The sequence below is a fragment of the Ixodes scapularis genome, unplaced genomic scaffold (assembly GCF_016920785.2).
Source record: "Ixodes scapularis isolate PalLabHiFi unplaced genomic scaffold, ASM1692078v2 PGA_scaffold0__279_contigs__length_252992795, whole genome shotgun sequence".
NCBI classification, from domain to species: Eukaryota; Metazoa; Arthropoda; class Arachnida; order Ixodida; family Ixodidae; genus Ixodes; species Ixodes scapularis.
Window position 1 is genome coordinate 24503741 of NW_024609835.1, and position 27931 is coordinate 24531671.

The window sequence follows — 27931 nt, forward strand, 5'->3', positions numbered from 1 at the left end:
GTGGTATGAATATTGTAGAGCGCCCACCTTCACGTTCAGTAAACACACACCCACACACACAAAAAAAAACAAAAAACGGTTGGTGTGTCGAGTGATTCCTAGAAGGATTATACATAAAGGTATTAAATATAAAGTCGCACGTGTTGAAAAACTCGACGTTCCCCTTCCGACCTTGCTCCGAATTTCCGGCGGATGTAATACCTCGAACAATCTCGTTGATTAGGTCATAAGACTCATAACCCGAAATTCCAGGGTGCAAGCTAATATAAAACAGGGTACCTCATTATTCGGTATAATGCGATACCGTCTGAACGAAGATTAATATTCCTCGCCGAGAACGGGAGGTTTTGACTTTAAGCTCTGGTTCATCTGGTTCATTTTTGTTTTTCAGAATGGTGTTGTACGTCTTGTTGGTTCTGACCGCAGTACTACAATGCCACGCGAAGCGTCCCCACATAGTGATGATCCTGGTCGATGACTTGGTAAGGCTGTACATTTTTTTAGCATTTGAACAACAAATCTTCTGCTTCCGGACTTACACAAAAATAAGAAATAGACATTTTATCTCTGTAGCAACAAAAGATGTAATGCAATAAATAGCCTTTGGCATCCTTTGACATCTTCAAATGAATATGTCCGTGTAGACAGTCGCTTACAGTCTGACTCAGTACGGCGCGGTTTTCCTGCCTATTGTTTCTAAATTAAATTGAAGCATAGATATATACGCCGATTCAGTTTTTCCGCTATACCGAATGGAGAAATTGAATTGGTTTAAAATTACATAACAACTCAGGTTTGCCAAGCGAATTTAGCTTTCGAACCGTCATAGACGGACGCGGCCGATTTCATGGTTCGATAGCCCTACAAATGAGACATAAAACAAATGTATTCGAATTAAGTTACTCAGCGCCAGAAAAAAATAATTCTTCAATAGGCTATTATATACTCTAGTTTGAAAAGCATATGATTGGATTATTATAAAATTAAACAAGTAACTCGTTAATTTTCAGATAATCTCAAGTTAAAATTTGTGATTCAATATAAGAGCGACACTGATATTGGTAAAATAGAAAAAAGTGTCATTTTTCGTTCTCGTTTCCTTTCAAGTTTCTTGTTTGTGAAAAAGAAACTTCAGACCCCAGTCGAACTCTACATTATTGTAGCTGTTTTTGCGCACTTAAGTGGGCATCCCTCCCATCTTGGGTTGCAGAATGCTTATATCTGCGAGCTAGCTCTCTTGCCTTAGAATCAGGGTCCAGAGGACAGCGTTTTGGGCCTGCGCTTAGACAGTAATGAATGGCCACGCGATGTTCTTTAATGTCCTGCGCTGCCAAAAGCCTCGATTCCGCTGACCGCCAAGGGCGGAACCCGCTTCTGCCGTTTTCCCTTTTAGCACAGAAAATGTATTTCGTAATAGTTTTACACTTTTCCACTCCCGAAAAAATAGGCACGCAATTTAAAAGTACCTTAAAGTGTGTGCATACATTAGCCGCCTAAAATATTTATGTTAGAGAGGTTTACTACGGTTGATCGAACGCCATTTCATCAAAACACGTACTAGAGCACGGGCTCGCCTTGTCGGAGCTCGGTTGTGAGAAAGCGGAACCTCAATTTAGAGCATTGCTGGTCATCTAGAAGGGGACGCTACTTTAAAAAAAGGCTCCCCTACTTGGCGCGTGTAACCCCCCCCCCCCCCCCCCCCCCCCCCAATCCCCCTCTACGCTGCTTCGCGGCGTGTCTGCGGCAGTTCATTACAAAAACAACCCACCTGGCCCACCCGTACACGCCTCTTTGCTGTGGCCGAATTTGCTAAAAGGAGGCTCATCGACACTTTTTCTAAACTGAGCTCTACAGGGTGATTCGATAAACCGGGGTAGGTAAAAGGGCTTTCCCTAAAACGAGCTTCTCTAAACCTCCGACAATGCGCTAGCACAAGCTAACGCATTGTGCGTTAGCTGCACGAAATTGTTTTCACAAGATTTTGTTGTTGTAGGAAGAAGCGACGCTTTTGGAGTTTGAAACGTGTATGTTTTGATTGGATAACAAATGGACTAAAATGAATGAATCATAATCCTCTACAAGTAAAGATGGAAATTAGTAATTCTTTGCGAGAAGCCGGACTTTTTTTTTTACTAGTTCTTGGGGTAAACACGAGTATATATACTATTTTTTGAAAGGATTTTCAAGGCACCATGTTGAAGTAGTAATTACTAATTTTTGAAATATTTGCAAGAAGTAAAGTTAGTGTATTAAATACTAACTTGTGAAAGTACCTGCAACATGCCGCAGGAATTTAAGACATGGTTACTTAGGCAGAGCATTTAGGTTAAGCACAAGCAGGACTTAGGTAGAAGTCTAGCCCCTTGTATCAGGTTTAAGATACGGAATGTTCACAATAAAATAGATGACGGAATGGACAACTATTCAAGGCGAGTTTTGCGCAATTCTCCTACTTTTTTTCCTAATCAAATTATATCAATTAGCCCGATTATCCGGATACAACTGTTGTATAACATCCTCAGTGCATCAGATATTAGCGTTTTTTATTTAAATTTTAGAGCTCTTTAATTGTTTTTGACAATTGGTCACCTCGTTGTTTCTGCATAATTACTGAATCCGTTCTTCATAAGCACACAAAATAAAAAAAATGAATAAAATAATGAATGAATGAATCAATGATAAATGAATGAATGAATGAATGAATGAAGGAATCAATGATATTTGAATGAATCAATCAATCAATCAATCAATGATTAAATGAATGAATAAATGAGTGAATGACTGTGATATCTACAAGAAATTTTATTTTGTTTAAGTCGCGCATGACCAGAAAATTTAGCGAGAGTTAAAAGACACCTGCCGATGTCCGCCACCTGCTATCACTTTATGTCGGATAATTTATACCCTTCCCTTATTTTATTTTTTAAATTAATTTTCGTCCCGATTGGTCGCTTGGATCAACGTTAGAGTCACCTCAAGAACATCGCGATCGATGCGAGGGGTACAAACAAAACAGCCAGATAACGGACCCTTTCCAACACTCCATCAAGTAACATTGGCAGTCGTCATTTCTTGGACAAGAGGCATCTGTCTAGATACGAATCCTCATCGAACGCCGATGCGGCCCTAGTGCCCAGTACGCGCTCATAGTATGTGCTTAAACAGTGGCGAACTATGATAATTAGTGGAGAGGCTACTAGACGGCGCGCACTTTTGGAAAGAGTCTTTTGCTAGAAGCATAGAAAATAAAGCATTGAAAGATTTAATATCCGACTATAGTTTTCACCCGATTTATTGTCTTCAGGGGCAAACTTTTACTGAAAAGAAATTTTAATTAACTAGTCCGTGTAGAAATCGCAAGAAACAATTTTGGCGGAAAAGAATTGTTTTTTTTTTTTCTTGGTAGTCCACACCGGGTGCATAGTTTGCGCACGTGATTACTTATCATGTACTGCTCTCATTGTTATGAAAAAGTATATTTTCTTGAGAAACAAATACTCAATGCTCACATGCTCACTAATAAACCGGTACGAATGCAAATAGCTGAAGCCAGACTTCGTATTATTTTTTTTTTATCACGAGATTTGTTTTAAAAGAAACAAAAGTGAGCCCCAACGCTCCTGCCTAATTAGGAGGTATCAGAACGGCGTTTCCTGAAATAATCCACAGTCACTTATCTCCCAGTGGTATTAATTTTACACGTGCAAGCAGGGGTATCTGGACCTTCAAAATTAAGCTTGATCCGCATTGTCCGTTTGGGCACATCTACCTTTCCTGCTTCCGTGGGGACCATGCATCGAGGGCTAGAGACGCACACTGCGAGTCCAAGCTGTTTTTCTTGATTAATTCCCAGGATCAAAGAACGTGATCTGGAGCGCCAGAATATACGAAATCCGCAGGTAAAATGAACTACATTTCGGAAACAAATCCTACTATAATCCTCACCTTTAGATGGCCCGCACAGCGCAGATTATAAAATGTTTAACATACGAAGTCCGTGTACTATAGTCCAAAGAAAGAAAAACGGCAAGAAGAGCAGCCAAACATTTTTCGAAAACAATAGAAAAAAATCGCGTTCTTAGAGACGTATATTCCGCCCATAACCCTGGTGTTTTTTTCTTCAATATATTTTTTTATACGTGTTTAGCTGTGAGGAGGGTTATAAGAGTAATTGATTAACCTTACGACTAATAAAATAATCCGTCAACTGCTGTCTTATTATCGTTGCGCAGCCGACGTTGCGACGTTTGTCAGTAATAAGGGCAAAAACCGAATCACGAAGCAAGATGCGTGATTCTAATGGTGCCCTGCTTTTGTTCCTCAAGCTGTGATCCTTAAGTTTTCTAAAAACAAATGTTCTTTTTTTTAGAAGCATCTCAGTCCTTCCGAGTTTCCCATGTTCTAGATGTGATATCTCACATCACGCCGTTCCTTTCGTCCTCCACTCTACTCACTATGTCTTCACTTGATATTGAAAATATGTGGTTCAACCTAGACTCAAAAAACTTCTTCTGGAATTAATTTCTAATGCCATTCGTGAACATAAAATTTGTGAATTTCAAATTGCCTCTGGAATCTCGGTTGATGGCTTTGTCGACCTTGTTGCTTTTTACCCACAGCCTACTCTTGTAGAATATAAAGGAAACATCGTTGGAGAAAAGAAAGGAGCTTGTATTGGGACTTGTTCAGCGCGTATATTCAGTGAAGTTTATCTTTCGTTTGTAACCAGAGCCATAAAAAAGAAACACCACAACACTTCGATCCGATGACATGCCTTTAGGTTCGTGGACGACTACCTGGTTATCCACACGAGCTCGAAATCGTCTGAAAGTGTTGTTGAGGCATTCACGCAATGTTCTTCTGGACTCAATTTCACCAAGGAAGACCCGCCACTAGAGGGTTTGCAGTACTTAAAGCTCCGTCTTCATGTTAATTTATCGGGTCTGTACTGGAAATTCAAACAGAAAACGAGAAAACCGGTTTTTCCCTTTTCAAGTGCTCCCTCTAAATCAGTCCAACACGGCATTATCAAGTCCTTTTTCTTTTCCTCCTTATCGAAGTCATGTCCTAACATATCAGAAAAAAAATGTTTATATAGTAAACACCAGAGGTTTCTCAATGGGGCATTCCCTTTGAATCTTCTAAGGAACACTTTAGAGGGATTCATTCTTGGTCATACCCACCCAAGACCTGCCCCAAAAGTAAGAAGCTCGGTCGTTTTGATGTCATCCAGTGCACCTTTTGAAGAATATTGCCTCCCGGTATAACACAACCGTTGTGTTTTCCCGCACAATGCGTTAAAACAGCTCTGTAAGCAAGCCGACAATGACAAGAAGCCGCTGGAAAGGAATGTTAAGCACGCAGTCAAATTCGTTACATGCGAGGGTTGGAACGTTTATTTTATTCCATCAGGTTGCGTGGAATAATATATTGGTCCAAACGGGAAGGTGCGTCAACCACCGAATTCGGAAACATCATTTGGTCTTTTCACGGGCCTCAGCTGACACGTATCACACAGTCGTTGTTCATTCCCTTTAGCGCAATGGTAGCATTCCATGTTTCGAGCTTACCAGCATCTTAGAAGGGCACCGTTGCCGGTTCAGCAAAGAGATAATGTAAATCATTCACAATGAACAAAGCCGACGACAATGTTTCTGATCCGTCACTCATTTAAAGACGAGATGAGATTTCGTTCTTGTCTCCGAAACTGACATAGCCGTTGTGTTATGATTTCAGGAAGTAATGCAGTTTCTAACGCCAAGACATCCTTTCTTCTAATATTTAAATCTTATAAATCTTTAAAACGAGTCCACTTTTTACCCTTACTCATATTCCTCTTTCTTTCGTTCTTTTACTGCGTGGGTGATTCCGAAAAAAAAGATCGCTGTGGCTTTATTGTACTGTTTCTAGTCGAAATAAATGTTACGTCGAACCTCGTCCCAGCTTTGTTTAACTCTTTCGCTGTTTTTCGAAGCAGCACGCTAGGCTTCTTTTATACGCGAGGAAATTTCAGGAATGTTTCAAACCAGAACACACGATGACAATCGAGAACGAGCTAGAACCGACCAGCAGTAAAGTACAAAATTATTAAAGAAGGAACCGGGACGTGTGGAGTTTGAGCCCCGCACCTTCGCAGGCAGCGGCGTACGTTGCCAACTCCACCATGCACGCGCAATATGTTACGCGGACTATGTCATTTCTGAGAAGGTGTAGTAGCTCCCCCTTTGCGCAATTACAAAGATTCGTAAAAATAAAAATAATATACGCGTAGGCAGAGCACGTGTCCAGAATATGTCGGTCGAAAAAAACAGAATCGGTGACAGTGACGCAAAAGAACGAACTATATAATTTTTTTTCTATTATTACTTTTTTAGGCCGTCTATGTGCGTAAACGGAAATTATTTTGTATATTTGTTTAACGGGCTGTTATCTTCCAACCTTCCGCTTTTTATGTAAGCGTGCGTTACACTGGCACAAAAAGGAAGCAGCTGCATTCAACGAGGTTAAAAAAAGAGCACCTCTACAGAATCAGTGTACGTTCGGCGTGTGCGCTCGTGGCTTAAAGTCACATTACAACACATGTGAAATAAAACGTTTCTGATCCTTTGAGAGATTTCATACTCAGTTTCACATCAAGTGCCACCGAAGTCAACGCTACGACTCGATATAGCCAATCATGAGGCGCCAGAAGAGCTCGTCGTCTTTCTTCTTTCAGCCCTAAACATATTTTCAGCCCTAATATTCTCCAAGCTACCTCCGTAGATTGCAGCGATAGACTATCTTAAGTGCTTTGCGTGAAAGTATAGTCCGCTTTGTTGTTTCAAAGCAACAAAGACATCGTGAAGATAAAGAAAAAGTGTGCGCAAGATAGTCGTTAGAATTAAATATGCTCCACAAGAGACCAAGTAGTGATTTTCTTTTACACTTAGGTTATAAACAATTATAAACTATTTCAATCATAACATAAACTTTAAAAAATATGTTTGTAGAAGAACTCTTAGGGGCTCTTCGGCTTGTCCATATTTTGCACCCAAGACGGTTAATTTAAGCACACCCTAAAAGGGTTCTTCGTAAAAACATATAAGGGGTTCCTCTAAGCTCTCATTTGTTGATACGAAAGAGTTCTTCATCGCTTAGTTGCCTTTCTAGTGCGCCAGGAAGTGATAATGTTTGAGTCAAAACCGTCTTCACGAGCTGAAATAATTCTTGGGGCGCCCAAGAGCCTTCCAGGAACGAACGCTTTTCCGAGTCGAATCAATCAATCAATCAATCAATAAATCAGTCAAGCAATCAGTCAATCAATCAATCAATCAATGACAATTATTTTTTTTCTTGTGCTAACCAGCTGCTCTAAAGCATGCTTGGTTAAGCACGCACACTTGGAATACACGATAAATAACGCGCGTAAACCCTGGAGCTCTAACTGCAAATTCGCATGTAAAATATCACAGTAGAGAGTTCCGCAAAATATGAAAGCACACAAACATGCATATATATATATATATACCAATTAGAGTGTGCATAAAAATTATCTTTCCCCAAAAGACAGGCTTGTACTAAAAATTTTTATATCAGTAAATTGGACGATTAAAACATGTTGTAAACGCGAGACAGGTGATGCATATCGAGTGAGACCTGGGCAAAATCCTCTCAGATTTTACAGTTTGTTCTAAGTGGAATGCGAAAGTGAACAGAGGCAAGGAGAGCAGGGCTGTCTATTGCAATATGAATTAGTCTACGTAAAAAGTGAACGTCCCGAACAGACCTTCTTTTACATAACGAGCACAATGCCAGTTAGGGTAAAATCGAATCACATTCATAAAAACATTTTCTACTACAATGTCTTTCGTAAATGATGCGCACAAGTTGCTTTTGAATATGCTTTATATACTTTAACTTGCCGATATAAAGATGAGGTTATTTTTGTTTCTCGTTTGCGGAGAAACTGACCCAAGGAATTTCCAAAGCAATATCGATTGGCGCGTATAATCGAGCTCGTGGTACATTACGTTCACACCCATTGCTCCGTGATACGTCCGTCGGCGTACTTATCACTTAATGCAGCAGTATCATTGCCTGCGGATCGATTATACGATGGTCGAGGTTCGTCACACCCTCATGCCATTTAAGCTGTCGGTTACCATAGTACGTCAGGGTAAGGGAAACAAAAAAAAATTATTTTTATAGAGATAGTTCGGAGATAGAAGAAAGAATATCTCAAAGCTTGCTTCCGCCGCGAAGACTAAAAAAAAAAAAAAAAAGTACGTGAGCTCATTTTCTTTCAGAACAAGAAAATAACAGATTACGGCGAAAAGATAAAATTGTACCTGCGAATGACTAGCTAGGAATATGATTGCGCCCTCTAAAAGTTTGATGCGCTCAGAGACAGTGAGATTGGCATAACACTTTCACATCGCGCCATCGTAGATCGCATTTTTCAGTTGTAATCGTATTCTGTGCATGGTTATTCGCTGGCATGCTTTTATTTTCCTCCGTAACTGACTGTTTTGTGGACTGCAAGAAAGTAAACTCTGTTTTCCCTTTAAAGGACGCGCTGAGGGGGAATCTTTTCTTCAGTATTTTCGTGCTTTCCGCCACAGTTACAGCATGGAGTTAGAACTGAATGGGCAAATTGTAGGTATAATACTGAAGGCTCAATAAAAGCGCTTTATTTTCCTAATTAACGACATATGAGCCCACGCTCTCCACAATATAAAACATAGCTTAAAAAACGAATAGCTTTAGCTCTCTCAGCTTGTATCCGGAGCAAGTTGTTAGGTGTCCTTTGACCAGCTGTTGGCGCCATGAATCATAACGGCATCACACATGGCTTTACACTGCTCAAAGCACGTGCTCTAGTGTTGAGATAGCTACAGGTTAGGAATTCTCCTTACCGTTCTCTACTGGTAACAAACACTGCCGTGAATGATTGCCGACACATTTATCATTATGGACCGCCTGGAGGAAGGGTCGTCGTGACCAATATGTGAGCCAGAGTAGGCTGCTGCGTTAAGAAAACCATTAAGAGCCAATCAGATAACGATGGTCTCAAAGCCTCAAAGAAAGTAACATGTAGCCTCCCCCCCCCCCTCCCCCCAAGTTCAATGAAAATTAAAAATCGAAAATCCTTTCTTTTGTTTGTACCCCAATGAGTTATAGTTACTTTCATCGTACTAAACAATACAATTAAGTACGGAATTGACTAGGATTTTTTTGGTCCAGAATATTGATTAAAAAGTTTAAGCAACCTCACCAAATAATTTCACACGATCTTTAAAGGAACCACGACGTTATTTGTTACCGCTAGCTGAGTATTTCTAAGAGTTTTTTTCTTGTGTTGGGAACGCATAAGTTGAGTGATAGCCACCCCAAGCGCGTCTCTCACAGAGCGCATTAAATATATTCAGGTAACAGAATAACCACCTCTACTCCCCGCTGGGGTAAGCTGTGACGTATTCTGTTAGGGATTCGTGCCATGGCAAGTGTTAACCAAACCCAAGCTTCTGGGTCTCGCAGTTTATAAAGGGCTTACTGGAGCTCCACTGGGCTATGTACAGCTTTGGAGATAAAAGCACTTGCCGATAAAGTGACTGCTATATTTGGTCACCTGCATAGGCGCCACGTCAAACCAGGTACGCAAATAGGACTGCCGACGAAGTTTTCAAAATGAACCCTTTTAATGTCTCAAACCGCTAGAGATTCACAGAGCGTACCCTGCTCGCAGACCTGTCAAATACACCTGTCCTAACATCACAAAAAAAAAATAATACGGGCTGAGATATCATTCCTCACTCGATTGAAGAAATTTCGATGATTGATGTTCGATATGTATCGCGCCTTGCTACCCGAAGCATCAGTAGCAGACACGCCTCAATTTTAATCCGATAGCTCCAGGTAGCACAGTTTTTAGGCCATAACTGTGGTTGTTGTTTGGGAATTCGGGGCCTTCAATAGCGAAGCCACGATAGAGCCGAAACTTGCTTGCGCTTCTTTGGCAAGAGTGAGTTTATCCTAGCCTTAATTCGCCAAACAAGGGTGAAGTTCGGCTTCACTGCTGGTGGTTTGGTTTTCCTCTGGCTTCCCTGGGCTTAAAACGCCAAACAACAGCACAGTTAAGCCGAGGTCACATATTATACAAAAGACAGTCTGGATACAGATTCGAACGCGAGTTCAAGGAGAAACTTAGGCGCGCTTCATTTGAACCAAGGATATTGAGGTGACTTGTCTTTGCAGACTGCATTTTGTATGATGCATAAGCAATGTGACCCCGGCTTTAGGATTCACTTCTTGTTCGAATTTCATCTTCTAATTTTGGAGCTAAATTGGCAAACAAGTGCAAGATTTAGGCTTCATAGCTGGTTCTTAGGCCCATGCGTGACATCTTTGGCTTAAGAGGGGGCGCACCTCAGAGCCCCATAGAGAATACATGAGGTTTTTCGACAACTTAGAAAAATTCTCACATAATAACGGCTGCGCGGATCTTCTTGAAAGCTTTGGCTATAGAGACATTGAGGCATTATCGAGACATTAAGCGGAACAAATGTTTTATTATAAATTTATTTATATTCTTAAAAAAATCATGAAATGGACAAAATCGGCTAATTCGCCACTCTTGCGTTCGGAGCGAATTAAAAAAAAAGTACCTAAATGCAAAGAGAAAAAGGATTCCACTTAATGTCTTCTAAATTTATTGCGGGATCGAATAATATCGAAATTATTTATGTAAGTCAATCTGTTCCGTAACTACAGCGAATATAAAGGACCAAGGTGTCGGTGCTTGTTTTCATTGCTTTTTAAGGTACCTCTTTCTCCCGTGAGGTGGCGCTCGTTTTCCCCGAAATTCGAAATCGTCCGTTCGGCGATCGGCCGGATCGGCGCTGTGCAAGGTATTCTTCTGCGCTCGTATCCTGTTTCATTCTGCACGCCGAGGCGTCAGTGTGCGTGTCTCGCTTTCCTGGTTCTCGGTTGATAGGTCTCCGTGTTTTCGCACGTGGCAAATTCACCTTGGAGCTGTGGGTTGAAGACAAACTTTTTATGGCAGGCGAACGCTCCCAAAAAGGTTTCAATGTAAGCGTGTCCTCGCGGAAGCTTCGGTTGATTAGGTTGGTGATTTTGAGCGCTCGTTTGGTAGCTGGTATGGTTCCGTGTCCGGGAGCAACGACGGCAATGGTGGAGTGGTGACCGCGGAAGACTTAGCGTCCAGGCTCCCTGGTGAGGGAGGATCGGTATGTTCTGTAGCGGCCGAAGTCAGCTCTTCCGAGAGCTCAGGAAAAGCTAGAACGAGCTTCCTTGTAAATGCGGGAGCTGACGAAGCTTCGGGTAACGCACAACCACCAGGTGACGTGCAAACTGCCACATCCGTGTTAGAAGGTCGTCACGTCGTTGACATTGGGCATTTCTTTCAGTCTGTGCAGGAAAGCTGTGACCATGCCCCTTTCAATTGCACGCTCGGCGACATGGTCTTCGTATCGGAAGAGAATACGGTCTGCGTAGTTCCTTGACGTTTAGTCGCAACATGTGCAACAAAAAGTCCGTCATTGAGTCGGAGTTGCCTCCTCGAACGGCGACATGCATGGAAGTGAACACCGCTGCAGCCTCAGCATTAATTTCCATTGGATGCCGGTTTTCGAGCCTCTCAGAGCTTCTAGCGTCGTTGAATGTACCGTCGATGTCCAGCAAGGCCCATGCGAAGTGTAAGAAGACTGTGGCCCAAGGCGTTGAAGCCGCAGCCTTGGAAACCATGAAAAAGTCCGGAGAGTAAGAAGCCTGGTTTGCGAGGTAGTGCGGCGACGTTGACAAGGAAGGCTGCCCACTTGTGGCAGTCATTGCTGACGGCGCCTGGTCAAAGCTGGCACCTCGTATCTTAATCTTTCCTCGTTCATATGTTTCTTTTCGCATTACGGTTGTTACATCGTCAAATAGAAAAAGAAGCAACAGTTATTTAATTACGTGCACGAAGCAAGTAATCTAAAAACCGTATAATCTGTGGTTTCAGTCCACATAAGCTAATTGAGTCCACCATGTTATGTGTTGAAACAAATAAAAGTCAATGCCAAAATGATAAGAATAGTGAGTGAGTCTTCCAGCAAACGTTCGCGCGCCTTCAATACGATTTCTCAATAAATCGCCACTGTGCCCCTTGGACACACTTTGGGTACCAACACATGTTTACGTCGCCACCCCGAAATCTTGAGTCAGCATGTAGTGCTGCACCACAATAAAATGCAAAACGAACTCTATAGGCTGGTTCACACAGTTGCGTTTAGTTCCTTTCGAGTACGCCGCGTGCCTTTCAAGCTCAGGTATGACTATGCTCGACGCAACTGTAGCCATAGCAACCTCTCGCTGTAAGCCGGCGCAAGTGGTTGCAGTCGCAGTTAAACGAAAATGTGTGAACCAGCCTTTAATCGCTCCCAACCGCGTAAGCAAAATCAAAAACAAACGAACAACGATAAAAAAGGGAGTGGAGCGATCAATGGGATTCATCCGATGGAAATGCGTGAGCGTTAGTTCTTCCTTACCCCCTTCGTGTCACGTAACACGAAATCACGTAATCCTACGTGATAACGTCACACGAAAACGTCATCATACGTGATCCCCTGATACGAACTAACGTAATCTTACGTGATCACGTGACACGAACGTTGACACGTGATCTTGCGTGAGCGTCAGTTCTTCCTTGTCCCCTTCGTGTCACGTAGCACGAAATCATGTAATCCTACGTGATAACCTGACGCGAAAACGTAATCTTACGTGATCTCGTTAAAGGAAATGACGTCATCTTACGTGATCACGTGACGCGTCATCTTACGTGATTACGTGACGCGTCATCTTACGTGATCACGTGACACGCCATCGTACGTGGTCACGTAACACGTCATCTTGTAAGTCAACCTCTCCCGACAGCAGCGCGCTCCGCGCTTCCCGGGCCCGTGCAGTGCTGTAGTCGAAAGCAAGCTCCCTGTGGCAAGCGAAAGCTTCTGAAGTCCCACGTTGAGAATACTCGCAAGCCACCGTCTGTGGAAGCTTCGCACGTTGAGTTTTTTGGTGAGAAGGAGCCATCGTGTTCTATTAACTATTGTTGAAGTTATCGTTCAATGAAGCCCTAAAAAGTATGATATAGTTTGTACAGACATGAAGATCTATTCACAAATGCGGTTTGACGTCGTTTAATTCACGTGTATATACAAGTGTAGCAATAAATGAGTTATTTGTGCATACCTGTTTAAAAAAGTGTTTGTTATTCGACATAGGCCGTTGGGAGAAGGATCTGTTCAGTTTTTTCTTCATGAGCGCAAATACACTTACGCAATAAATAGTGACGATTTCGTCGTCCCAGTGGTGAGCAGGTGATTTCTTGCTCGAAAAAATAATGCCATTTCACAAACCAAGTTTTGTGACATATACTTTTCAAATGTCTGGCCACTATTTCGGAAATCTTTCAGTCCAACCGAGTATACTTCAGTTTGTTTTTGCTAGCTTAGGAGGGGGTCACAGATCCTATATTCTTATCTTCCTCAAAGACTACAGGATCACACACAGAGCTATCGCTCTCCTGTTAGCTGTACAGTAGCAGACGACACAACGTAGCTCTGTGGTCTATCGAGGGCATGGCTTTTTGCCCTCGCCCACGCAGCCTCCTTGGGCGAGGGCAGGAGCCCCCTACAAGAATATGTATGGACGTCCTATATCCATACTTTTGACGTTTTATTACCCCTTTGTCCATCCTATGGATTCCTGTAGACAGTTCTTAGACCGTCTATGCGCCACTGGTTTGCCACAGAATGGACACAACAACGCTATAGAGATCTTCGCGAAAGAAAAAGTTTTTCATTCCTTCCTATTTCCGTTCTATGGTCCCGGTGAGTCTATGAACATCCTATTGCCTCTCTATGGTGTGAGCTATATATTGAAACATCAATAAAGTGATGCCGGGTAGACGTTTCCCTTAGGTGTTGCGAGATGTCCGAGTTAAAGAGTTGTTAATTAATTTCCGGGTATCAATATGTTTCATTGATGTCTGGAGGCATATCCAACCTCAGGGTATATTCATTGTTGAGATGGAAGTGTTTAGTATGTGCCGGAATAATGCTTTTACTTTCTCAGTGGGAGGTAGGTATATGTGGGTCGCTGCGGCCCCCGTAGATATTCGCAACTTTCACAACCCATAGGGAGCGCACTGGTCCCTATCAAAATTGCGGTCATCTGGATGATCGTCGTAAAACAGCGGTATACTAGGCTTGGTCTGCGCGCGACGCGTAATTCTAGTTATGCTGTATACGCCCACTATCCAAGCCTTACTTTATGTTTTTTTTTTCACGTCAGGAAAGTGTAGGCAAGCCATTTTATTATGAGGCCAATCATCCAGGCGCTAGGGAGTACGATTCTCACACCGCGGTACCCCCATCGCTGAAAGTGGCTTCTCTATGGACCCCGTAGGGACTCCGTGCAGACCCTGTATGGCTTCTCTGCAGACTCCATAAGGAGCCCGTGTAGACCCTGTATAGCTTCCCTGTGGACGCTGTATGGCTTCCTTGTGAACCCCGTACGTACTAATTAGATACCTTGTATGGCTTCTTTGCAGACCCCTAAGGACCCTACACTCTTTAAAATGACTTTTACAGAGCACGTTTTTGCGTAAAAACAAATTGGAAAAAGCTCTTTTTGTAGAAACCTTTATTGGAGATCAGTACAACATGACAAGAGCGTCATGTTTACATACACGTTTAGCTTACAGGGTTTTGCGGCACAATTAATATTTTTTTTTTTACAGCCATGCCTCACCAGCGACTTCAGGTAGCGCGTCCCGACTTGGGTGCGTCCTAACTTCGGTGGCAATTCGCGGCGCGTCCGCCTGGGAGACGGGGTTTGGCATCTATGTTTCAGATCATCGCCCGGTTTCAGCGGTTTTTGATGTGACGGCTTTTTGTACCCACGCGGCGACACATGGCGCCTAGATATCTCGCTACTGCGGGACGAACTGTCCATCTCTAGCTTACGACAATCGATTCGGGCGTCACTGACGGCCGTTGCCTTGTCCCCCGCCCAGTGGGACGCGCTGAAGTCTGACTGCCGGTTTTTCGCGACGGCAGCTGGGAAGTCGCTTCGGCGCCGCACGACGGAGGCCCTCAATGAGGTTGTCCGTCGCATTCGCATTGTGCAGCGTGGTGTTGTGCGCACCTCCTTGATGTTTGAGTACCTCGCGGTTCTTCGCGATCGCCATCAACGTCTGTTGAGCATGTCCTCTCGAAGTGCTGGGGCGCAGCGGCTGCGTGACCAGCCGGTGGAAGACCCGGAGGTGCTCCGGTGCCTCCGTGCCACACGCGCCGGTGGGGACGGGTACTCGTACGTTCCCAGTGTACATCTCGCGGACGGTAGCCTTTCGGAGGACCCCCGTGAAATTGGCGCGGTGTTCCGAAATTTCTTTTCGTCCCTATTTTGCTCGAACCCCGCCGTAAACATCTCGAATTTCGCCGAGCGGGTTCGCCTTTTTTGCGGAGATCTCCCGGCCTGCCCTGATGATCTCGGCTCCTCTCTGTTCCGTCCTACAACACGCGAGGAACTCTTTGACGTCCTCCGGGCTATGAAAGTCGGGTCTGCCCCAGGCCCCGACGGCTTACCAGCCGAATTTTACGTCACTTTTTGGGATGTCCTCGCGAATCCCCTAGTCCAGCTTGTGAACGGCTTTCTGGAGACAGGCGAAGTTCCACCATCCTTCAGAAGAGGTCGCGTCATCCTCCTCCCAAAGGAGGGTGGCTCTTCATCGGATCCTGCGGCTTGGCGACCTATCACTTTGTTAAACGCAGACTATAAGATAGTAGCGTCTCTACTCGTCTCGCGCCTCCGCACGGTCATGCCCCATGTGGTGAGCCCAGTTCAAACGTGTTCGGTGCCTGGGAGAAACATTTTTTCGTCCCTGTCACTCACACGAGACCTCTTTTCGTACGCGAATTTTACCCACCTGTCGGGGGCCTGTGTCTCCCTCGATCAAGCGAAAGCGTTTGATAGGGCTGAGCATAGTTATCTGTTCGAGGTCCTGAGAGCCTTTCGCTTCCCCGAGACTTTCATTTCGTTACTTCAGTCCCTATACAGCGGACTGACTGGCCATTTGCAAGTCAACGGGTGTCTTCTTCCGCCTTTTCCAGTAAGTAGGGGAGTACGACAGGGCTGCCCGTTGTCTCCCTTACTCTACGTTCTTAGTCTTGATCCGCTTCTCCGACGTCTTGCATCCTGCTCCCGGATTTGTGGCTTTCCGCTGCCCGGTCGGGACTCAGTCGTGGTTAGCGCCTACGCAGACGACGTCAGTTTGTTTGTCTTTGTCCGCAACTCTGACAGTTTTGAGGCTGCTGGACAGCTGTTCTTGGAGTATGGCGCACTCTCGTGGAGTGGCACCCCGCACGTGGGAGGTTGTAGCATCCGCCGTTGAACGTCAGGTGGCTGTTGCAGGGACTTTTGCGCTCTCCCTCCGCGACAGAGCTTACCTAGTAAGAGCTGTTTTTTGTGGGCAACTTTTCTATGTTGCCCACATTGCACTTCCCCCTTCTCGATTCGCTAGCCGCATCACCTCATGTCTCTTCCGGTTTTACTGGAGCAGGGGCACTGAGCTAGTGACAAGGTCGGTGCTCCGCCTTCCCACGTCACTGGGCGGAAGGGGCATGCCCTGCGTCAGCACGGTGTAGCCTGCTCTCCCTCCGCACTGTTCTAGGGGTGTTAGATGACACGGATCACCCGGCACGGTCCCTGGCTCTTTATTTTCTAGGGCCCTCGCGCCGAGTGCTTGTTCCTCGCGCGTTGGGCAACCTTTACCCGAGCGCAGAAGCAACGCCACCGTTTTACCAAGCGGTGGTGGCTTGCCAAGAAGAGTTGAGGCGGGCGTTACCAGACCTCGAAGTGCGCGAAGTGCCACCGGCTCGCGTCGTCGAAGAGCTCTGCGTGACCCGGATCACTCGTGAGCAGAGGGATCGGGCGAACGCCTTTCCGTGGACCTGGTTGGTTTCTCGCCGCCTTCCCGGACCTGTGGAGGATTTTGAGTGGCGTCGGGGCTGGGGTGTCCTTCCAACAAGACAACGACTCCACCGCTGGGGCATTGTTCCCGACCCTAAGTGCCCCAACTGTGGACAGGTAGAAACAAACACCCATGTTTTCTTTGATTGTCCCGTTGCGCGCTCATTTTGGCGTTTGGTGCACCATGGCTTCCGGGGTATCGGCATCTGGAACTTTGTGTCAGGCGGTAGGTGCCCCCGCGGGGGCTTCGCCCTGCTCCTGTTGGCAGTCGGCCAACTGGTCCTCTGGCAGAATCGTTGTGCGGCGGTTGGCCAGCAACGACGATCTCGTGCAATGTGGCCAGTCCTCTCTCGACTGCGGGGTACCCTGCTCCGTCACCTAGACTCCGAGCTCTTTTGGTTGGGCGAGGAAGAGTTCCTCAGGCGGTGGTCTTGCCGCTACGTCCGGCTGGTCGGTGGTCACATCCACTTGCTTTTCGCGCCTCTCGCACAGGTGTGAGAGGCGTGGGGTGGGGTGAAAGGGGGGGGGGGGATATGACGTTAGCCAGCCGAACGCTACGCCTGGCTTACACTGACATTTCTTAGGTAAAGGAGAGAACCCTCCTCGTGTGTGCTGATGAGATGTAAACAGCGGCCATATTTGGTTCGCTAAGTTATGTTTTTTCGTTACCTCCGTCCCTGGATCTTTGTAGCGTACATGTTCCTATTGTATACCGGTGTGATTTACGTCTTGCAGTTTACAGTGTCAATAAACTTTTCTTTAAACCCTGAAACCCCTCTTCTACCGGATATGTTTCGGCGCCAAAGTGGCCGATTAAAGCCAAAGCAGAACAGTCACATGCTGTCGAATATCGATAGTCCCAAACCAGCACACGCGGTCGTGCAGTAATCCGAGTGGCCACTGCGGGTGGAATGGTGGCGTTGCGATCGAAACTAGTTCAGTTTTCGAGTGCAGATCGGTGCCGCTTTTTCAGAGCAAGCTCTTTAGCCGTTTCCCAACAGACTTGCTCTAGAAACGATGGTCGGTGCGGACCCCGTGGCAGAGCCCCTGCAGACAAAGTGGCTTTTCTGCGGACCCTGTAGGGACTCCCTGTAAACCTTGTATGGCTTCTCTGCAGACCCCATGAGGACCCTGTGTAGACCTTGTATGGCTTCCCTGTGGACTCCCTAGGGACTCCTTGTAGACTTCGTATGGGTTTTCTGCAGGCACCCTATAGACACCGTAAAGACCCTGTGTAGACTCCCTATAGAGTCCCTATGGATTCTATATGGCGTCTTACCATAGAGAGGGTATAGGACGACAACACATCATCCATAGAATAGGACGTCCAAAAAAACGTCCGTTGGCCAATATTCTATAAGGCAGCCATAGGACGACTTCACGGAGGCAACAGAGGTCGTGGTCTGCCTATAGATGTCTTTTGTTCTGCCTATGGACGCTGCTCTATAGAACGTCCTAGAAGTGTCCATACATAGTTTTTGTGAGGGGCGTGGGCGTGCAGCCGCGGCCGTTTGCTTGCAAGGCGTTGAAAAAATCACAAACATGCGAGAAAAGAAATCTTGTTGAGTAGGCGTAATTTTGGGCGTCATTGCTCTAAAGATGACCGATAAATGTCGTCCAGCTTGGGGAGAAACTAATCCTCTTTGTTGGAAGTTTGACAAGCGTATGCTCGCAGCTCGTTTCCTGTCTGTTTTGTCTTCACTCCGTTTCACCGTAATTTGGCAAACCTCAGTTAGAGCTGCTGTGAGGGAATCAAAGTCGCGGAACAAAGCACGTGGCAGCTACTTTTAGGAGCAGTCCTATGGCACCTGGAGCGCGTTTCCGACTGGTGTGTTTAGCGTCCTATCCCGCCCATGCATCAAAAGTGGTCTCGCAGTGGCAAAAAATGACGTCACAGAAGCTGGAGTGTCATGCTGTTGCCTGTCGCGGTCCTGGTGATTCATCGTAAAAATGCTGGCGAAGAGCACAAGCGAACGCAAATGTCGCTGTCGTCATGTTGTCCCAACGAAAAGCAATTACGGAATTTCGACGTTTTTGTAATTTGGTAATTTAAATAACTGTATATTTTTTTAAGGAAGTGAAGACATCATAATTAAATAGGAACTTCCATGCTAAAACATGCTGTACGAAGGGAAGCCAACTACGTTTTTTTAATGTCCATAAAAAAGAGGCTATGCAGCATCGATCGTACCGTTTTTCTCGCACATTATGTGATGTTTTCTAACACGAAAGTACCGACGTAAAAGCGCCGTGGAGAGGATATGGAAAATTTTTTTTTTTGAAGTGAGCCCAGTTTTGTAATGAAACGGAAAAAAATTAATTTTCATGATTTTTTTTACGGTAAACACTTCACCTCTAAGTAGAACTTCAACGAAGTGGCGGTTACGCACTTTCATGCCCATTTCAACGAGTTGGGAGAACGATGTATTCCATCTTGTGAATACACATGTGGAGCAGCATGTTGATGTTAGAGGCATTGTGTGTAATCGCTGCGCAGTACCTTCAAAAGAAGATATTATTTGGGCACAGACTCAACCGTTTCCGTCTACGTATGCTACGAATACAGCAACTCTGTTCGTAGAAGAAGTGATGAGGAAATGGCGTGCCCTTGATGATACGATTGTGATTATGAAATAAAAAATTTAATGAACCAATATTTGCGACCTGTCCGGTCACCTGAAATCCCGACGACCACTATCGTTCTCTGGAAATTTCATTGTAATATTTACAAGTTTTGTGGAGTTCGTCGAGCGAATAAGGATGTTCCAACAATGAGCTAAACCTACACGAGTTCCCGAATCCAACACAGCGCTTTTGAATTTTAGCGGTGTAGATAGTTCTGCTAACAGTGTATACTTGTATGCAAATATTCGTCTAACAGATTTGCAACGTTGGAAAGCATTGGAATGATTCAGAATCACTGCGGAGTTGATACTCGGGAAGATAAGATGGGTACTTGGGAGAAACGGGCCGCGGCATTTGAGACAGGGGAGCTGCCGCGGGGACGTACGTGGTACAATCGCATACCCTTCAAGGTCATTGCTTGGGCGACCAAAAAATCTTTCTTTCTTCTCTTTTTTTTTTTTTTTTTTTAAGGGGGGAGGGGGGGGGGGGGGTGTAGGCGCTGATTGCCTTCCTACTTTGTAGTTTTTGACAGACGCACAACGAGACTGTCAGAACAAGCGCGGGATTCGTTTCACTGGATGGATGCGTTCTGTCTATGTATTGGAACATGACTTTCTTTTGCCTTTTAGTAGTTAAGGTCCGTTCACACTCTTTTAACCGAGTACGACCCAGAGAGACCAGACCGGTATTTAAGCCTCTTGCGATCTCTTAGGACCAGCTCCGCTGTAGCGCATCCGGTCCTAAGAGGTCGCAAGAAGCTTAAAAACCGGTCTGGTCTCTCTCCGTCATACTCGGTTACAAGAATGTGAACGAGCCTTTAGTCGTTCTTGCCTTGACTCGGATCCCAGTGGGTGCGTTGTCGTTGTAAGCCCACTATTTTTTTTTTTTTTTTTTAGTTTATGGTAATCTTTACGCTGATGGGGACGAAAAAAAAAGGAAACTATTTCAATAAAAAACAACGAAAACAGAAAAAAAAACGTTGTGGTTTTTGCGATCAGGTGAGTTTTCAAAGCCCAGAGCACCTCGCCTTCGTTCCCGTGACATGTCGCTTGCTTTCGCGTAGCACCCCTCAATTCTGAAGGCGACCATGTTTTTCAGAGAAGGAGGCGATTTTAGGTGCTTGCAGTGTTACCAAAGGTGCAGGATTGAGAGCGTAACCCAAGCACTTGAAGAGAAGGGGAAGGCGGAGCTCTCTTTTTATCGGGACTCTCTTTTATGGGTCTCCACGTCGCGATTGTCCTACAAAATCAACTTTCATTTATTTCTCGATCGTGGCTCCCAAGTACTGAGCCCAACTATTTAGTTTTGCGAAATCAAGATTTCGCTGAAAGGGGTAACTCACACGTACAGTTCGACGCGCAATAACTTTGACGTATTGACTCGCGAGGGATGCTCCCAACACGGCTGAGTCTGGTGGCGTTCCAGACCTAACATCTAAATTTTGTTGCCTTTCCTGTCACTATTTCGCGCGCAATTTGCGCCATATCGAAATGAAAGCGCATGATGAAAGTGAGGCTCGTTTTCCGAAATTTCAAGCCAGCTCGTTGTCTTCGCTGGTACCTTGAGCGTTTACCAGCGATGCGAAGCGTTCAACAAGAAAAAAGCGTACGATGGCATCATTCTTATACTCATTACTTCTATAACACCGAGCCGCCTCGTATCCCTTTGTTTTTCTTTGATGGTACTAATTTATTTCTGCGCATTACGGCTGTTACGACACTAAGGCTGGCTGCACCCTCGAAATCGAACATAGCTTAGATCAGGGACGGACCAGTTTAAATTAGGAAAATATAATTAGCAGTGTAGCAAAGTAAATCCATCATATCGATCGGATATACGATTTGACACATTCCATCTGAACACATACTGTGCACAGCGAATGCAATACAGATTCAGCGTGCGAAACGCCGCCACACTACGCTACCATAACATCTAAGCGATTTTTGCATATCACCGAGCACGGAAAAGAGAAAACAGCTATTTATTCACATAAATGAAGCAATTTGTTTTAAAGCGCGGACACTCCGTACGTCCATCTAGCTAAGGTTATCAAAAGACTCGACCATGTCATTTGTCGAAACAGATAAAAGACATTGGCAAAAATGATTAGACTGAATAAGTGAATCTAACGCACGTATTTTACCAACCGACGGTCGCACGCCTTTAATATCATTTCCAATTGTCACTGCACACCTTGGACACACTTTGGGAAGCAATACATAATTACATCGCCGCCCGAGGTCTTCATTGAACGTGCAGTGCTTACCAAAATAAAACGCTAACCTGACTCTCAATCGCTCGCCGCAAAGGACGATTTCGAAGAGGCGGTACTGTAGGTCACTTGAGATTAAAAAAAAAAAAAGGAAAACAAGTTCTAGAAACGAGCGCCGTAAGAAAGGGGACCGACATTTTTATTCTTACCTCCGAACAGAAACGAGCGCCACCCACTGCATCACACAGCGCAGAGGCCGGACTCGGCCACCGCGCGTATTATCACTGACGTCCGATGCAATGCACACTGAGCTGACTGACCACAGACATACCAAGAGCGCGAGGGAGGAAGAAACTTTCTCCGCCGGGAAAACACGGCACATTTCGGGGATCTATTTCACGCAGCGGATAACGGGGGCCTTTTCACACTTCGATACTGGCACTATCTAGAAGTTGCGCGTTCAACCACGTTACGAGCCGCGCGCCATCTGGTGGCTGAAACGGACGAATAAATAGAGGCACCGCGCCCTCTTAAGTCTGGTGCTTTGGTAATTGTGTTGCCGGACGAAAAAAAAATACAAACGCCAAAGAATTGTACTTTGGCACAATCAAATGCCTTGGAGTAAAACCACATGAGACCCTACTTAGAACACTATAAGATTGCCAAGATTGTGCCATCCGGGCGTTTTTATGCCATGCTACTTGTGAAATACTACCTGAGGTTTTAGGAGTTAACGCATAATTGCCCTTTATTCCCTTCACCCTTCAGCTGAGATAAGAAACTTCGCCTTCAGCGCGAGCTCGCTGGCTTCCACAGCGCTTTATGGCTCGTGCCTGGGCGTTCACACTTGTGTTAGCAAGGGCAGAAAGCTCGCGTGAAAGGAGGAGCTTCTAGTCTCGGCTTCAGAGTGAAGTGAGTATGGTGTCATAGCTGCATGCGCGCCCGAGCTGGCCGCGTGGGCAGCGCACTTTGGCTCGCACGGGGCAAACAGGGTTTGCTTCCTTCCAAAGACTTCTTTCTCTTTTTACCCTTCTCACGGCGATAGCCGTTACTGTCGAAGATTCGCGCGCGGATCCTTTGCTTTGGTTTCCGCAACAAACATCATAACGGGATAAATAAAGCGGGAAAACGTCTCCTCTATAGTTATTGGGGAATCCGTGTCGCGACATTGTGACGTCTTCTTCACGTCATATCGTATAGCGTCACGATATTCCCGCTTAATGTAGAGAAGAAATTTCCCGCTAAATGTTTAACGTAATTTAGTGCCACGCTAGGTCCAGGAGCCGCGTGACGTCAAAGTGTCATATGGCTCGGTCCGCTAAGCTTGCAGGATATGTCAACTAAATTTAATCACGGCAGTGTTACTGTGTGCGGTTGACGCCACAGTTCATTTGCAGGACACGGGAGGAACCGAGACTTCCTTTATAGCCTCCCTGGAACGATTGAGTCCGCACTCTTGTCCAGAACATTCCCGACAACAAAGTGAGCCTGAAAGGAGCCCTAATCGGCAGCGTACGGTGGATTCCGTGCTAGCGTTCTATCCTGCTGCCAAGCCGACATCGACGTCCACAACGAATTAAGGCTCTCTCACAGACTCGCGTCTGCTTACGACCGTGTCCTTAAAACCTCTTAAAATATACGACGAGAGTACACATTGTGCGCCATCTATCGAGTAATAAACAAACACAGGGCATGCCTTATATTTGATAGTTTTTTCGTGTTATTTTTCGCGAATCGTTGATTTTTGTTTTGCTCGAAACATTTAGACGATGATGTAAACGACCATTTTGTATATACTTCGTCTCACCCTACGATGGGCTAAAGGCAGAAGCTACGGACTGCCAGATCCAATCACGAGCCACTTCCAAGTTGCGTGGTATTTCGCTTCGATGCGCGTATCGGCACCCGCGTCTCGAATCGCTTATGGGGAGGGGCGGACGGTAGTTTGGATTGAATAGCACTGACTCAACAATTTTACATTGCAAAGAAAGCTATGTCACACGGGCTATTTGCAGTGTCGAAGCTATAAAAATGATGCAGCGCTTTTGGATTCGGAGGATCATTCGTTCACCCCTAACCAATGCTAAGCGTGTCATATTTTAGCTTGCAACGTGATTGGACCTTGCGGCCCGTGGTTTTGGCCTTTAGTCCATCGTAGGATGAGACGCAGTATAGATAGTACGCACACACGGTCTCGCAAATACCGGAAAGCCTTTGCTTTAGTAAAATACAATTGCAGGGTCACCTCATAGATGGCGCTAGCGTGCCAGCGTGCTATCTCGTAGTAAACGGTCGCAAGAACCTGATAGTAAGCAAACGAAAGCCTATGAACGGGCATTTATCCTCCTCTGTTTTAGGCGTAAGTTCTCCCTAAAACAAGTTTCTTTCTACTTTATTCCGACATTCCTGGCGATATATGAGCCTGTAATATAAACTTTGGAAATTAATTCTTGTTGTTGTTCTTTTTGTGTGTTCCAGGGATGGGGAGACATCAGTTTCCATGGATCCACACAAATACCGACACCAAATATCGACGTCCTGGCGGGAGACGGTGTCATTCTCAACAACTACTACTCGCTGCCGCTCTGCACCCCATCCAGATCAGCCCTGATGACGGGGTTTTATCCAATTCACACGGGTACAGTGAATGTCTTCGATTTGCGTAGCCGCGGGCGCGTGGCTCCCAGGACACGGGACGTTTCTTTTCCTGGAAAAAAAGGAAGAAACAAGATTTCGTTTATTGGCATTGTGATAACGTCGGTTTCGTTTTAAAGTGACAGCTTCGCACGAGAACCTTGCACGGACCTTGCTCGCTCGTGTTGAAGTTGGTCGCACCGCAGCGAGGCCACGGGAAAGATTGTCAGTAGCGAAGTGCAGCTGTTTTTTTTTTATACAGACTTGTACGTCACGCAGTAGAAGTAATCAAATTACTTGTAATCAATTACTTTATGGAGTAATTTTGCAATCACTAGATTACATATATTGGGAAGTAATCGTAACAGTAATCTTATTACTTTTGGAAGTACTCAAATTGTTTTAACCCTTACTATTTTCCCCATCCTCTTTCTTATGGCGCCCTCTATTTCTACTAGTTCTGTAGAAACTTGTAGAAGGGTAGGACGAAGGTAGGGCAAGGGGAAGGGAGAGCGGGGAGGAGGAAACGGATACAAAGCTGGAGAGAGAAAAAGGTTTCCCCCTCTTCTCTCCAGCGTTCCACGTGCTTCCTGCTCCACGGTCTTCCTCTCCCTCGCCCTACCTTCTTGAGTTGCGACGGACTATAACACTTTCTCTGTCCCCTCATCCTCTGCTACGCAGGAATGGCGAACGTGGTCGGGTAGCAGCTGCGTACATACTACATAATCCCTTCGACGCAGGGGCATTTCAAATTGCTGCTGTTCCAAGGACACGTCAAGTGCTACAGCTTCTTCACTGCATGCATTTGACGGAATGTCCAAGCCAGAAGAGTTTTTATTAAGCTGCGTTTGGGCAGCGATTTAAAAAGCTACCGAATGAGGGGAATAAGTGAGCCCCTCGTTTACCAGCTACTTAATTACCTCAGTTTCGTTCGTGCTGTGCCGTCTGTGGGCAGTGAAGCGAGTCTTCAAACGGCGTTCTCACGTACCGTATCAAAAATCCCCGGTACATACGCCGCACCGTGATACGCTCGAAACGACAAGTAGATTTGAAATCGTTTTATTTGGCTTAGCCAACGAAGATGGCCAACAGTAATATAGACATGCAAATCGTATCGCAGTTTTTTTTTGGCGAAAAAAGAATATATGAAAGGACACAGTTTTGCCCTCGTGGCATCGTTAAGCCGTTGTCATATACATCCAAGATGTCATACAAAAGAAAGTCTGCAGACACTGACTGAGACGTGTTTCCTCCTTGCACGAGAAGCCTGTCATATCACTCATACACGAACCGTTCCGTAGCCATGTTGGAAGCATGTACGAAGTGAACCCGCCTAATTCGAACTTGTTCGAAGCATGTACGAAGCAAACCCGCTTAATTCGATGATGCTTGAGGCGTGTACGCAGATGACTCTGCATCAAATCTGCAGCACACACCAAGTCATTTGTGTGCTGTATGAACAGCGTGACCGCTGCTTAAGGATTCCGAAAAGGACACATCTCGCCCCCACCTACCGTCACCCCCAACTTTGTGTGTGACGAGTTTAGGGACCCTGTGGTTCGGGTACCGATCACATCGTGAGACAGTTTCACTTGTGGACCTTCGATCGTGTTTTAAGTCCTGCACAACAACTGCCCGCCAGTCGACCTAGTGTTAAATTATCCAAACATCCAAGTGGATGATAGGATTTTGTGTTCCATGCGCCACACGCGCACGCCTTCTCTGCATAAAATATTCAAAATAAATAACCAAAATAAAGCAGCGACGTACGCGCGTGCAAGATGCAATTTGTTTTAGGCATTTGGTTTAGAAAAATTATTACTGCTGAGGCCAGCACGTGCGGCGCGTGGAACACCAATCCCTGCATTCTCCTTGATGCTTGGGTAATTTAGCAATAGGTCTGTTGCATCCTCCCCTTCCGTTGTAAAGCTTTGCTGATCAAGTTTGATAAACATCGCATCGAGACCTTAGGAATGTACATTATTTGTATCAATAAAGCGAATGTATTTGGAAAAAATAAGTGTCTGCGACCTTTACCTTCTAAATTCTATAATGCATGAAATGCAATGCAGGGAATTGATGTGTCACGTAACTTATATTTCCCCGCTAAATTTAGTATAGAAACTGAATTGGTATATATGTCACGTGACGTCAATTTACCGCTAAATTTAGTGTGGAAACTGAATTGATGTTTTGGCCACGAGACGTAAATCTTCCCGCTAAATTTAGCAGGGAGACTGAGTTGACGTATGGGTTACGTGCCGTAGATTTTCCCAAGGTGTATAGGCCACGTGATGTAAAGTGACGTCACAGTGACGACAATTTCCCCGCTAAATTTGGCTTAAAATGTACGGACGGACTAAATTTTGAGATAGGGGTGGGGTTAAAAAGCATTTCATGCTTTAATAAAATACATAAATTAATTGAACAGAAGTTACTTTTTCGGATTCTTTCAGGCATGCAGGCTGAGGTTATTCGGGACGCTGCACCCTGGGGCCTGCCACTGGAATTGAAGATCATGCCGCAGCATTTCAAAGATTTAGGCTACCAAGTCAACATGATTGGCAAGGTAATACGGAGTAACAATCAATATTTGTTATTTTGCGAGTGAATGCCTGTACCCTTGAAAGCTTCCGTTTATGCTGAAGATAGCAAAAAAAAAAAAGATTTATAGTATTTCAATCGCGAGTTAAATTGCCATTTAAATCACACGGATCATCCCGTTCTCAATTGGATCAAGTCTTCTCTAGAAAAAAAAAATTAAATAAACGTTCATTAGTATTGGTACCTTCTGTCACGAGATACTTTTCATAGAAATATTATTTCTCAATTATTTGGAAGAACATAACCACTTGTAAAGAGTTTCTCCTGGTGGGAGGTAGCAAAGGGGCCCTACTTCGTGGTGAAAATAAATGGTAATGCTGAGTTAACTTCATTTTATTTTTATGTACTTATTTCAATATTGTTGTAAGATAAATAATAAACTCGAAAGTTAGAACGTTGAGAAAAATATGGGCTTCATGGTTGGTCATTCATTCTGCCAAATACGTGTAAAGGCGGTAGCTTTATTGGGCGTGTGGTGCTTTTAGTTCGTGTGGTGACTAGTGGTGGGTTTTGTATGAAGACTGATTACGTTCCACCATTGTTTCTTTTTTACGCACCGCGCGCTTCCATTCAGCACCACCTGGATTCAAAGCCTTTCGTTGAATTTTCCATGTTACCAAGAAAGGGGAAAGCGCGATTTCCTGTCCTTTCCACTCTTTGTTCCGCGCGCTCTTTCTACACCAGCTGCCAGCTCTTCCTAACTCTCTCCTTCTTGTGAATTCCACTCGTCTCCGCTCCGCGCGCTTTCTCACACCACCTGCTTCTGCTCCTCCCGTTCCTGCGCGTTGGGTCCGTAGCTCCTCCACAAAAGCGAAAAAAAAAAAAAAAAAAAACCATAGCTCAGTCAGCAGC

The 27931-nt window shown here is 45.1% G+C and overlaps 1 protein-coding gene across 1 annotated transcript in view; it reads left to right on the plus strand.

The window, feature by feature from the left end:
• The first annotated feature begins 392 nt into the window (after positions 1 to 392).
• The window catches only part of LOC8031306 (arylsulfatase B), a 53718-nt gene continuing 26179 nt past the window's right edge, over positions 393 to 27931 (plus strand). The window contains exons 1-3 of the mRNA XM_040210836.3: positions 393 to 482; positions 24320 to 24479; positions 26932 to 27044. Of these exons, the coding sequence (XP_040066770.3) occupies positions 393 to 482; positions 24320 to 24479; positions 26932 to 27044 (363 nt within the window). The remainder of the gene's footprint in view (positions 483 to 24319; positions 24480 to 26931; positions 27045 to 27931) is intronic.